General features: G+C 47.2%; 1 protein-coding gene across 5 annotated transcripts in view; it reads left to right on the top strand.

The window, feature by feature from the left end:
• The first annotated feature begins 4,063 nt into the window (after positions 1-4,063).
• The window catches only part of WDR59 (WD repeat domain 59), a 101,111-nt gene continuing 91,090 nt past the window's right edge, over positions 4,064-14,084 (top strand). For 4 of the 5 annotated variants that reach the window (XM_062177397.1, XM_062177395.1, XM_062177402.1 and 1 more), the window contains exon 1: positions 4,064-4,164. In XM_062177397.1, the coding sequence (XP_062033381.1) occupies positions 4,122-4,164 (43 nt within the window). In that variant the 5' untranslated portion in view covers positions 4,064-4,121. The remainder of the gene's footprint in view (positions 4,165-14,084) is intronic. The other variant, XM_062177400.1, reaches the window with a different exon arrangement.

Genomic DNA, 14,084 nt, shown 5'->3' with positions numbered 1-14,084 from the left:
TTAAACAAACTCAGGAAGAATGTGGTAAGTCTGCAACTTGCTTGGTTCAGAAGATAGGAGACATGGCATGTTAAGGCTTATTCCTGGGATTCTGGGATGTGTTGAGAAATCTGGGGCCTCCTTCCTGGCTCCATGACCCAGAAGATGGAGAGGGCTTCCCACAGCTTGGAAGAGAGTCCCCAGGACCCAGTTAGAGATGGACAAATGTCCCAGAGTGAGAAACTTCCTCCCAGATTCTCCGAGATCTCTTTATATTTCTGTTGCTTTGCTTGAGAAGAGAAAACTTAGAGGAACCAGGTTAATGAGCAAGCAAATGCATATTTGCAAGGAGGCTGAGCATGTGAGAGTGTCCAGAAATATTTGTTGATGTGATAAAGAGATGGAAATTACCAGCAGGGCTTAGGGCAGGGGTCCAAGGTCCCCCAGATGTAAGGCGGCTGAGGGTCAGTTAGCTACGCATTCTGGAGAAGAGGAAACAGAGAGTTCGGAAGATAAAGGATTCTGCTCAGATTGCATAACTAGCAGCTGATAAGAGGCAGCCAAGCCCCTGGATATCAGGTTTTGCTACAGATCCTGCCTTCTTGTGGCTTGGCTGGCTAATGACCTTCTGAAAGGACAGTATCTGGTGATAAGGGCACTGTGGCCTGGTCTGCTTGACAAGGGATTCGCAACAGTCTCCAGCCTCTGATTTCGACAGAACATTCACCTGGGGCCCCTAGGGGTGCACAGCTGTGAACAAGCAGCCAGCGAGCTCTGCAGAATCTCCATCTCTGGTGACACTGACATGACAAGACTGTGGGAGGGACACAATGTGGGTGAGAGATGGAAAGGAAGGACCTGAGGAGGCGACTGGAGAGGTGCTTGTGGCTCCCTCTCCCCAAATTGCTTTTCACATTTGAAAAAGAAAACCACAAAAGAACAGAACACCAGGGACTTGGAGCCAAAGCACTTCCTGTGCCTACAATCCATGACAAGCAGAGAATCAGGCAAACCAAAGAGCGGGTGTGTTTGGGGTGGAGGGCTTCGGAAATGTTCAAGCCGGGGAAAGCCTACTGGTTTTGGTAGAAGCTGATTACTAAACTACACTCTCAAAAGTTAGAGAGATTGGAAAATGTACATCTGTATGTGTACTCACATCTCTACCCAAAATAAAACCGAGATGCTTAGCGCGGCACTTCTTAACCAGTCCTTTCTATTTTTTCTGGCTGTACCTTGTGCTACATCTCTCTGTACATCCTAAGTAATGCATCCTGAGTCATAATGTGTTTGTTAATCATGCATTCAGTGGGTATTTATTGCCCACTACATTCAAGGGATAGGAACTACATAAATACAATTAATCAATATATTCATTTAGTCCCATGTGCTAGCATGAGCATGCATAGGAAGGGTTCTTCATCTCTTTTTTTTTTTTTTCCTTATTTTTTTGACAGGCAGAGTGGATAGTGAGAGAGAGAGACAGAGAGAAAGGTCTTCCTTTTTGCCGTTGGTTCACCCTCCAATGGCCGCTGCGGCTGGCGCATCTCACTGATCCGAAGCCAGGAGCCAGGTGCTTCTCCTGGTCTCCTGTGCGGGTGCAGGGACCAAGGACCTAGGCCATCCTCCACTGCCTTCCCGGGCCACAGCAGAGAGCTGGCCTGGAAGAGGGGCAACCGGGATAGAATCCGGTGCCCCAACCGGGACTAGAACCCGGTGTGCAGGCGCCGCAAGGCGGAGGATTAGCCTGTTGAGCCACGGCACCGGCCAGGGTTCTTCACCTCTATCTCCATGCACCAGGAACTGGCTTGTAGCCTGTCCTCTTCCTGGCCCTCTGAGCTGAAGTCATCTTCACAGAACAATTCTTGGGAATTGGGAAAAACATTGGGATGCAGAAGATGGAGGCCAAGGCTAGAGGAGCTTTTTAAGGGCTGCCGTGTGTGAGAATAGCTGACGAGTAGTTGGAAAAGAAAGCAAAAGGAGCTTAAGGAGAGTGACTAGTAATTCTGTCTCCCCCAGAGGCCATGGCTTCTTCCTACGCCTTCATTCGCTGGACAAATACTCAGAATGTGCTACGGATGCAGTCATGCAGGAGTGAACAAAATACACTTGCTTCCTCTTCTCTCAAAGCTTGAAAATATTAAATAAACAAATAAATACTGAATGCATTTTGAAGGAAAGAGGCACAGAGCCATGAAAGTTAACTGGGGAACAACCTTGTGTCTTTGGGACACATCCTACTCTGTATACTTCAGGGTCTTTGTTCATACTCTTAACGCTGAAATACTTATTTTGATAGTGTATCTTATGAAAAATGTTAATATTGCACTGAAAAGTTCAAATGTCACCTTCTTCAAGATGCCAGTTCAGGTATCCTGTTTATGCTATTCCCTCCTAACACTCTGTTTGTATGCCTATGATAATATACAGTCCGTCTGCTAAGTATATACTTGTTGTGGGGTGACCAGCTATTCCATCTTGTCTTGTATTGCATGGTTTCCTGAGATGCAGTGCTAAAACCTGGAAGCTCCTGGGCAAACCAGGGCAAGTTGGTGGTCACCCTAACTTGTCAACATAAGGGGCCACCACTTCTTATTTCTAGTCATGCAGGGACTTGCACTTAGAAATAATGGTAACATTAACAACAGCAACGGTTTAAACCTGAGCCTTTTATATGTCCCAAGCCCTGCGTAGAGCTCCTCACAACAATCAAATAAGTTGTTTTCCTTTCTACAGAGAAAATGAGGCTAAATCACTTAAGACAGGATTAGAGAAAGTGGGACTAAAGAGGAGAAGTTAATCACCACCTATGTGGTACTCAAACTTTTTGATCTCAGGATTCATTTACACCCTTAAAAATTATTGAAGTCCACAAAATATTTCTATGTTGCCTGTATATGTAGGCAATTACTGTTAGAAATCAAAACAGGATTTGAAAAAATTCATTATTTCATTGAAAAATTAATTCATATGAATGCTAATAGTACATTCTAAAATGAAAAATACTAACTATATCTTCCAAAACCAAACGTTAGCGAGAGGAGTCGTAAATCTTGTCAATGTTTGGCTTACTAGAAAACAGCTGGTTTCTCCCATCCACTTCTACGTTCAATTCGCTGCAATATTTATCACGTAGCCTCTGGAAAACTCCACTGCTACACTGGGGAGAGAAAGTGGAAACAATTTCTTAAAAAGATTTATTTAATGTATTTGAAAGACAGAGTTACAGAAAGAGGTATAGCCAGAGAGAAAGAGAGAGGAGAAATCTTCCATCTGCTGGTTCACTCCCCAAATGGCTGTAAGGGCCAGAGCTGAGCTGACCCGGAGCCAGGAGCCAGGGGCCAGGAGCCAGGAGCTTCCTCCAGGTCTCCCACGCAGGTGCAGGGGCCCAAGAACTTGGCCGTCTTCTGCTGCTTTCCCAGGCCAGAGCACAGCATCAGAGCATAGAAGAGGAGCAGCCAGACTGGAACTGGCGCCCATATGGGATGCCGGCGCTGCAGGCTGGGGCTTTAAGCCGCTGCGCTACAGCACCGGCCCCGAAAATGATTTTTTAATGTGATTATGAAGACTGTTTCGTCTTCAGAGACCCTCGAGGAATCCCTGGACATCTGGGAGGCGCTACTGCGTTGTAGGAAACAGTAAGTCCTGCATTCAGACTGAAGGGGAAGAAGAGGTTCCTTCGATTCGCACGAATGTTGGGCTTTGCCTGGTGGGCTGGGTCTGGGCGAAATGTCGGGGGACACCAACAAGTGCCTCAAGCAAACGCTAGCCTGCGCGCTCTTCCTGAGTCCCCGACGCGCGGCGCGGCTCCACCTCAAACTACAACTCCCCGCAGAGCTCGCGCCGGGGGGCGTGTCCGCACCCGCCGAGCGCGAGGGTGGCTCAAGCTGATGACGGAAGTGAGAGGAGGCGGGCCTGTTGTGGGTAGGTGCGCTGCGCCAATTGGAGGAGATGGGGAGATGGGGCGGGGCCGTCGTTTGGGTCAGCCAATAATTGGCGGTCGGGCGCAAATGGGAGGGGGGACGGGGCGTGGCAGGGCTGACTCGCGGTTGCGTGGGGCTCACGGAGCCTGGGGACGCGAGTCTGAGGGGTGCGAGGGCCCTGTTTTAGGGCCGGGGTGGGCGTGCGAGGGGGATGGCGGCACGATGGAGCAGCGAGAACGTCGTGGTGGAGTTCCGCGACTCCCAGGTGAGCTGGGGTCCGAACGGAGCCGACTAGGCATGCGCCTCAGTGGTTCCCCTCCCCCACGCGGCCTCTCTGGCTTTAGGGGTTGCCCGGAGCCCCCCGGCACTGGCTGAGGAGTTGGGCGACCCGGTTACGTGGAGCTGTCAGGCTCGGGCGGGCGGAAGGCGCTTGATGACAGTTGGGGTGGCCGTGGACGGGGTGTCGAGGTTCCTTGTAGGGGGTACAGGGAATAGGGTTCGCCTTGGGGGGCCGAGGGAGGTGCCTCATGCCCAGGGTGGTGAGCGAGGGGGCGTCGAGCAAGTCCTGGAACTTCTGCGTGGACCTAACCCTTGGTTTGGGGGTGGGGTGAGGTGGATTCCATGAAATGCTGCTCGCAAAGCGGCTGCTTCGAAGCCTAAGCGGTTAAGTGGTTGCTGATGCTATGAGAGTGGGCCTGGATTCGAATCCTGGCGCAGGTAATAGGCTGTCATCGCTCTCTGCGTGCCAATTTCCTCACCCGTGGAAGGAGTAATCTTCGTACCTGTCTCAAGGGATTGGCGTGAGGATTCGGGGCGGTCATCCGTGTGTGTGTGTGTGTGTTTGAGAGAGAGAGAGAGACAGACAGGCAGTGGTGGGCACATGTTACGCTTGGAGAAGCGTGAGCCCTCACTGAGGAATTTTACCACTTGTCTGTGTCGTGACTTCTGTATGTCGGGCCTTATGCCGAGCTGCTTATGTGTGGCTTTTTTTTGTGGTTTATGGGGGAACCGTGCAAGGTAGGCAGGTGTAAAGGGGGGAGCAGTTGCCCATTTCATCCCCAGTGACTTGGCCAAGGCCTCCCGCGATGGGGCCGTTGGTGGAAGGTGCTGACCCCAGAGCGTGTGTCAGCTCGGAACAGTACTTTGCCTACTAGTGGGTATCTGCACGGGGCCGTGCAGTTGTTTGACAGTAGACAGCATGTTCCCCCTTCCCCACTCCTGTGCCAGTGTCTTGGAGAGCCTGTTTATTCAACATTCTCTGTGTGCCAGACTTCTACTCACTCATTTATTCAACAAGGAGTTATTGAGATACTAGCATTGTGCCGGGCCTTGTGTCCATACTCCAGTGATTTTTCCGGAGGGAAATCTGGATTACTTTGCCATAAAGATGAATGAGTGGAGGAGCCTCCCACTAGTCTGCTCTGTGTGCCCTCGGATAAGTAGCACCTATCAAGACATTGAGCAGCAGCGTTTGGATGCAGGGATCCTAAAGCCTTTGGCACTGTCAGCATGGTGTCTCTCTGAGGCCCAGTCACCCAAGAGAGGTGCTAGACTCCTAGGGAAAAACCGTATTCCTGTCACCTTTCTCGTTAATTGCTTCCACTGGGAGCTAGGACAGAACAGGCTTGTGTGTTTGTCTCTGAGCCTGCTAATTTGGAAGCTACTAAACTGCAAACCCTTTAATTCTCACAGAAACCCAGGTAGTCTCACTCCATTTTTTTTTTTTTTTGAAATAGAAATGTAATTGAAGAGACCTGCAGAGCAAGTGCTGACGCTTATATTAGGATGCTATGAAGTAGCAGCAAATAATTAAACCTGAACAGCAGTTGTCATAGTAAGAGAACAAAGTGAATTGGGTAATTTAGCTGCCTGTGGGAGCTTCTATTTTTCCTTCTGCTTTCCTGATTAGTGGGAGGATGTGTCTTGGTGTGAATTAGCATGGTTTTGTGGTTCACTCTAGTGATCAATGGGAGGGGCAGCAAACAGTCTATTAACTTTTTAAAATTAATGTGGAAGAAAAAGTGAAACTTCTTCACAGTACCTGTCTGAAAAGGCCAAAACAATAAACTTTTCAAAGCATCCCACATCTTGTCAAAATGATTTTTAAAAATTAAAGCTTTTAGGCCGGCGCCGTGGCTCAACAGGCTAATCCTCCGCCTTGCGGCGCCGGCACACCGGGTTCTAGTCCCGGTTGGGGCACCGATCCTGTCCCGGTTGCCCCTCTTCCAGGCCAGCTCTCTGCTGTGGCCAGGGAGTGCAGTGGAGGATGGCCCAGGTCCTTGGGCCCTGCACCCCATGGGAGACCAGGAGAAGCACCTGGCTCCTGCCATCGGAACAGCGCGGTGCGCCGGCCGCAGCGCGCTACCGCGGCGGCCATTGGAGGGTGAACCAACGGCAAAAGGAAGACCTTTCTCTCTGTCTCTCTCTCACTGTCCACTCTGCCTGTCAAAAATAAAAAAAAAAAAAAAAAAAAATTAAAGCTTTTAGATTTTTCAGAGTAAACCTGCCATCTGTAGCTGAAGCTGTTTTGGTTTATACAAGTGTTATTTACTTTATAAAACAATGCTGTGTGATATTACTGTCACCAATTAGTAGTGAAGGACATGTGTTACTTGACAGCAACTCTGAAGCGCTCTCTTGCACATGTACCCTCAAGGAACGGTGAGATGGCAGTCTGCACGGTTGTGAGCCTGTCACTCAGCAGCGTGTACAGAAGTGCTGGGGCTGTGACTGGTGGTGAACATGGGAACCGCAGACTCAGAAGCTGCTTGCTTGCCTGCTTTGGAAGGTGGAATTAGAGAGAGAGAGAGAGAGAGAGAGAGAGAGAGAGAGAGAGGTCTTCCATCTGCTGTTTCACTCCGAGAGAGAGAGAGAGAGAGGTCTTCCATCTGCTGTTTCACTCCGCAGACGGCTGCAATGGCTGGGGCTGGACCAGGCCAAAGCCAGAAGCCAGGATCTTCTTCTGGGTCTCCCACATGGGGGCAGCAACCCAAGTACCTGGCCACCCTCTGCTGTTTTCCCAGGCACATCAGCAGGGAGCTGGATAGGAAGTGCAGCAGGATGAACTCAAACTGGCACCCATATGGGATGCCAGTGCTGCAGGCAGTGGCTTAACCCATTGCGCCACCACAGTGGCCCAGAAATAGCATTTTTAATGTTTCTGCTCAGGGTTCTGTGATACCTCAAAACTCAGTCTGCGCAAAGTAGCTGAACATACACTGTAACAGCTCTCCCTGGAGCCCAGCTGCTTGCTTCCTTCCCAGCCCATTCCCCAGACAGCCAATGATTTTTTAAAACATATGCAAGGTATATTGAGGTATAATTCATGTACAATAAAATTGACATTTTAAGTGTATGATTTGTTGACTTTGGATTATATATAATGTATGTACCACCACAATTAACACACACTCCAGACAGTTCCATCCTGCCCCTGTGTAGTCAGTCACCCTGCCTTAGCCCTGGGAGCTGCTGGTGATTTCCTAATGAATGGAATCACACAATGTGTAACCTTTTGAGTCTGGCTCTTTCGCTTACTCTCATGCTTTTGAGATTCATGTTATTAGACATGCTGAAGTTAAGAGCTGGAAATACTCTGTCTGGTTCTCCCACATAGGTAGCAGGGGCCCAGGTACTTGAGCATCATCTGCATTAGCAGGGATCTGAATCAGAAGCAGAGAAACTGGAACTCAAACTGGGCTCCAGTGCAGGATGCTGGTGTCACAGTCAGTGGCTTAACCTGCTGTGCTGCAAGGCTGGCCCCTCTGATCATTTCTTGTATACATTTCCTGCCATTCACTATTCATTTTAATCTTTATCCTCCTACTGTAGTATAGGCTGCTTGAGGATGGAGACTTTGTTTTGTTGACTTCTGTATCCCTAGTGCTAGAATAGTACTTGTTATATAGCAGGTGCTCAACAATTTTTTAAAAAGATTTATTTATTTATTTATTTGAGAGGCAGAATTACAGAAGAGAGTAGGAGAGACAGAGAGGTCTTCCATCTACTGGCCAGACCTGGGCTGATCTGAAGCCAGGAGCCAGGAGCTTCTTCTGGGTCTCCCACATGGGTGTAGGTGCCCAAGCACTTGGGCCATCTTCCACTGCTTTCCCAGGCCACTTGTGGGGAGCTGGATTGGAAGTGGAGCAGCTAGGATGTGAGCCAGCATCCGTATGGGATGCCAGGGCCCCGGCATCACACCACAGCGCCAGCCCTGACAAATACTTTTTGAATGAGTAAATTTAAAAAGTTAATTATACTGATGAACAGTTTTAGCAGGAGTTAGATTAATAAAGATTTTATTTATCTTATTTGAAAGAGTTACACAGAGAGAGGAGAGGCAGAGAGAGAGAGGTCTTCCATCTGCTGGTTCACTCCCCAACTGGCTGCAACGGTTGGAGCTGTGTCGATCTGAAGCCAGGGGCCAAGAGCTTCTTCTGGGTCTCCCACACTGGGCAGGGGCCCAAGGACTTGGGCTGTCTTCTACTGCTTTCTCAGGCCAGAGCAGAGAGCTGGATTGAAAGTGGAGCAGCCGGGACTGGAACTGGTGCCCATATGGGATGCCGGTGCTGCAGGGAGCAGCTTTACCCACTATGCCACAGTGCCGCCCCCCCCCTTTTTTTTAAAGATTTATTTATTTTAATAAAAAGTTACTGAGAGAAGGGTGGAACATACATGGAGAGAGAGACCTTCCATCTGCTGGTTCACTCCCCAAGTGGCCACAATGGCCAGGGCTGGTTCAGGCCAAAGCCAGGAGCCTGGAACTCCATCCAGGTCTCCCACATGGATAGCGTGGGCCAAAGCAATCTGGCCACCCCCTACTGTTTTTCCAGGTGCATTAACAGGGAGCTTGATTGGAAGTAGAGCAACAAGGACTTGAACTGGTGTACACATAGGATGCTGGGATCGCAGGCAGCAGTTTAGCCCTCTGTGTCAGAATGCCAGCCCCATTTTTCATGTTTTTTTTTAAATAAATTTTTATGGGGCCAGGGTTGTAGCACGGTGGGTTAAACTGCTGCTTGCAACACTGGTACCCATATTGGAGTGCCCATTAAAGTCTCAGCTACTCCACTTCTGATACAACTTCCTGCTAATGCATCTGGGAAGATAATGCCACCTATGCAGGAGACCCAGATGGAGGTCCAGGCTCCTGGCTTCTGCCTGGCCCAGCCCTGACTGTTACAGCCTTTTGGGGAATGAACCAGTGGATGGAAGATCTTTCTCTGTCTCTCTCTGACACTGTCTTTCAAGTAAGTACATAAAATAAAATAATCTTTTTTTTTAAAAAGCTTTTATTGGGGCCAGCACCATGGCTCACTTGGCTAATCCTCTGCCTGTGGTGCTGGCATCCCATATGGGTGCCGGGTTCTAGTCCCAGTTACTCCTCTTCCACTCCAGCTCTCTGCTGTGGCCCGGGAGGGCAGTGGAGGATGGCCCAAGTGCTTGGGCACCTGCACCCGCATGGGAGACAAGGAGAAAGCACCTGGCTCCTGGCTTTGGATCGGCACAGCTCTGGCCGTAGCAGCCATTTGGGGGGTGAACCAACGGAAGGAAGACCTTTCTCTCTGACTCTCTCTCACTGTCTAACTCTGTCCAAAAAAAAAGCGCTTTTATTATTTTATTCAAGAGGGAGAACAGAGCAGGTGCAGGGGCCCAAGGACTTGGGCCATCCTCCACTACTCTCCCAGGCCACAGCAGAGAGCTGGATCTGAAGAGGAGCAGTTGGGACCAGAACTGGTGCCCATATTGGATGCCAGTGCCGCAGGCGGAAAATTAACCTACTGTGCCATGGTGCCGGCCCCAAAATAAATAAATATTTTACAGATATTGTTATTTTGGAATAGTTTTAGATTTACAGAAAAATTGAGACAGTGGTACCATGAGTTCCTGTATAGCCTGTACCCAGTTTTCCGTTTTTTTGTTTTGTTTTGTTTTGTTTTGTTTTTTTTTTTTTTTTTTTTTTTTTTTTTTTTTTTACGATTGATTTATTTACTTGAAAGGTAGAGTTACAGAAAGGTAGGGGCAGAGAGAGTGAGAGAGGTCTTCCATCCACTGGTTCACTCCTCAAATGGCTGCAATGGCTGGAGCTGGGACAATCCGAAGCCAGGAACCAGGAGCTTCTTCTGGGTCTCCTACATGGGTACAGGGACCTAAGCACTTAGGCCATCTTCTACTTTCCCAGGCCATAGCAGAAAGCTGGATCAGAAGTGGAACAGCCAGGTCTCAAACCGGCACCCATATGGGATGCTGGCACTGTAGGCAGTGGCTTTACCTGCTATGCCACAGCACCAGTCCTTTTTTTCCCTGTTTACATCTTACATTTCTGTGGTACATTTCCCCACAGTTAATGTATCAGTGTTGATACAATACTGTTAACCAAAATCTAATCTATACTCAGTTTTCCTTCATTTTTACCTAATTTCCTTTTTCTGTTCTGGAATCCCATCCAGGATACTACTTTACCTTGAGTTATCATATCTCCTTAGACTCTTCTTGGTTGTAGTCATTTCTTAGATTGTCCTTTTTTTTTTATAAATTTGATAGTTCTTAGGAGTACTAGTCAGTTTTGGTGGAATGTCCCTTAACTGAGATTCGCCTGATGTTTTTCTCTTGAGTAGACTTGGTTGTATGGTTTTGGAGGGGAAGACACCAGATATGAAGTACCGTCACATCGTAGCAAGGGTACATTCTGTGAACACTGTTGTTGACCTTGATCACCTGGCTGCAGTAGGGTTTGTCTGGTTTCTTCACTGTGAAGTTGCTTTTTGTTCCTCTTTCTACACTGTTACCTTTTGAAGATGGTCTGCATCTGTAGATCATACTTAAAGAATAGGGAGTTAACACCTGCTGTTTACTTACTCAGTCATTTGTGTAGGTTAATAGGAACGCATATTTATTTTTTATATTGGGTTATTATGTAACATTTTGTTAGATTGTTCTAGCTCTCTTAGGGCTTGTGCTGTGTCACAGCAGATTAAGGTATCCTGTATTAGTGCAGATTCAAATCCTGGCTGCTGTACGTGGAATCCAGCTCCCTGCTAATGAGTGTAGGAAAGTAGCAGAAGGTAGTCCAAGTACTTGAAGCCATGCCATCCATGTAGGAGACTCAGATGAAGTTCAGGCTTCTGGCGGTAGCCTGGCATTGGCCTGGCTGTTGTAGCCATTTGGAAAGTAAACCAAGGGATGGAAGATCTCTATCACTCTCTCTGTCTCTGTAACTCTGCCATTCAAATAAATAAAGTAAATCTTCCCACACGGGTGCAGGGGCCCAAGGACTTGGGGCATCCTCTACTGCCTTCCCAGGCCATGGCAGAGAGGTGGTTTGGAAGTGGAGCAGCCGGGACTTTAACCGGTGCCCATATGGGATGCCAGCACTGCAGGAGGCAACTTTACCCACTACGCAACAGCACCAGCCTGTTTTTGTTCTTATTATAAGATGCTCAGTTTGCATTGTGTATATTTCCTGTCTCAGTCCTAACAGCCATTTCTCCAAGGAGCCCGGTTCCTGTTACTGAAGGACGGTACCAGAAATCAGGATCTGGCAGTAGGTGTGCTCATTGCCATTGCAGCATCATTGCTCCTGGGCCGTCTCATCTGACAGAGCGAAGGAGTGTGTGTGTGTGTGTGTATGGGTGTTGTAGTCCACGATTGCGCTCATGTAAATGTTTCTGGATGTCACCATCTCTGTCTGTATTATCCAGAACATGACTTCATACTCGTGTCTCAACTCTAATCCATTACCACTAGGGCCACTGTGGTTCCTCCCCTTGTTTACTGGTAACCCCTCACTGCAACATGAAATACCTAGCTCAGACCATCCTCCATTCATTCTTTTACTTAGTTGTTCAATCCCAGCACACAGGCATGGCATTTTCAGAGTTGTTAACTTGTTCCCCATAAGATCCTTTGTACAGTTCCTTTTCTCTTTGATTTTACAGATTCCACTCAGATTGTCACCATTTTTAAGCAGCCATTTTCATTTCTTAACATTTTGGTCTAGTCCTTATGAGGTATTTTTGGGTGACATTTTAAGATATTTTGCCTTAAGAGTGATTTTGTTATGTAATACTTCATATATATAAATTATATTGATACCATATAAAAATAATAGTAAAATGTACTCTCCATGCAGCTTAAGGGGCGGACTCTTCTGATTTATTCCTGGTGAGTTTTCCTCAGAGCGTGTCCCACTCTAAAACATTTTAGAAGTAGTAACTGCCCTAAAATCTGGATTAATAATTTCTATATAGTTTTATATGTACAAAAATATAAACAGTGTTTCATTGTAACTATTTTTGACCATTATGTAAATGGAATTACTTGTTGTGACATCTTCTTTATTTTGCTTGTTTGTCCTTGCGTTCCTTTTGAAGTTTATTCACATTGATTATCATGGTTGTTTACTTTTTTTTGCTGTGAGACAGTGTTCTGTTGTATGGATGTGCCACAATTGAGTTATCCCTCTGTTATTAAACATTTAGATTTCCAGTTGTTTAGATTACAGATGATAATACCATGGATGTGGTATTTACGTGGGAGTAGGATTGTCTGTGGGATGTGCATACCCTTTAAACTTATCAGAAAATGTCAAATTGTTATCCAATTGGATGTCTAATTGGTTGGATGTTTGCTTTTAAATATTTACTTATTTGTAAGGCAGAATGACAGGGACACACACAGAGAGAGAGAGAGAGAGAGAGAGAGAGAGAGAGATCGATCTTCCAGCCACTGGTCCACTCCCCAAATGGCTGGAATGGTTGGGGCTGTGCCAGGCCAAAGCCAGTAACTTGAAACTGGAAATCCATTCACATTTCCCACTTCAGCGGCAAGGATCCAGATACTTTAGGACTACCTTCCACTGCTCTCCCAGGTGCATTAACAAGAAGCTGCATCAGAAATGATACGGAATACAAGCAGCAGCCTAATCAGTTACACTCCCAAAGCAGTTGGGATTTTGTATTCCCAGCAGCAGTGCATAAAGAGTTCCTATTAGTTCACATCCTTACCCACACTTGGTATTATTGGACATTAACATTTCTCATCCTTTCAACAATTTTTTTTTTTTTTTTTTTTTTTTGGACAGGCAGAGTGGATAGTGAGAGAGAGAGAGAAAGGTCTTCCTTTTGCCATTGGTTGCCGTGGCCGGCGCGCTGCGCTGATCCGAAGCCAGGAGCCAGGTGCTTCTCCTGGTCTCCCATGGGGTGCAGGACCCAAGCACTTGGGCCATCCTCCACTGCACTCCCGGGCCACAGCAGAGAGCTGGTCTGAAAGAGGGGCAACTGGGACAGAATCTGGCGCCCCGACCAGGACTAGAACCTGGGGTGCCAGCGCCGCAGGTGGAGGATTAGCCTAGTGAGCCGCGGCGCTGGCCCCTTTCAACAAATATTTATTGAGAATCTACTGTATGCGAGGTATTGGGGCCACAGCAATCAATAAAACATTGAATTTCTTGCCCATGTGAAGCTGATTTTCACGTACTTGATGCATAAGAAATGGTCATTTTTTGGGCTTAATTTGTATTTCCAAGATTACTGGTGAAAGTGAATTATTTTCATATGTTTAATTAGCAATTTTGTTTCTTGAAATACCTATGTCTTGTGCCATTTTTAATTATTGAAGCTGTCTTTTTTTTTTTTAAAGATTTTATTTATTTATTTGAGAGGTACAGTGACAGAGAGAGGGAGAGACAAGAGAGAAAGGTCTTCCATCCACTGGTTCACTCCCCAAATGGCCCCAACGGTCTAAAGCCAGGAGCCAGGAGCTTCTTTTGGGTCGCCCATGCAAGTGCAGGGGCCCAAGCATTTGGGCCATCTTTCTTTTTGCCAGGCCGTAGCAGAGAGCTGGATAGGAAGAGGAGCAACTGGAACATGAACTGGCCCCCATATGGAATGTAGGCGCTGGTGGTAGAGGCTTAGCCTACTGCGCCACAGCGCCTGCCCTGTCTTTTTCTTATAAATTAAGAGGAGTGTAAAATTTTTTCTGGATTCTACTTTTGTATTGATTATATATGTTATAAATACATTCACTCAGAATGTAGCTTTCCTTTTCATTGTCTTTATATTATCTTTTGATGAATAAAAGTTTTAATTCTAATGCAGTTGACTTGATGGATTGTGCTTTAAGAAAAATTTCCGGCCGGCGCCGCGGCTCACTAGGCTAATCCTCCGCCTTGCGGCGCCGGCACAC

This window comes from Lepus europaeus, chromosome 19 (genome assembly GCF_033115175.1).
Source record: "Lepus europaeus isolate LE1 chromosome 19, mLepTim1.pri, whole genome shotgun sequence".
Taxonomy (NCBI): domain Eukaryota; kingdom Metazoa; phylum Chordata; class Mammalia; order Lagomorpha; family Leporidae; genus Lepus; species Lepus europaeus.
Note: the sequence above shows the minus strand (reverse complement) of the source record. Positions and strands in the feature narration are given on the sequence as shown.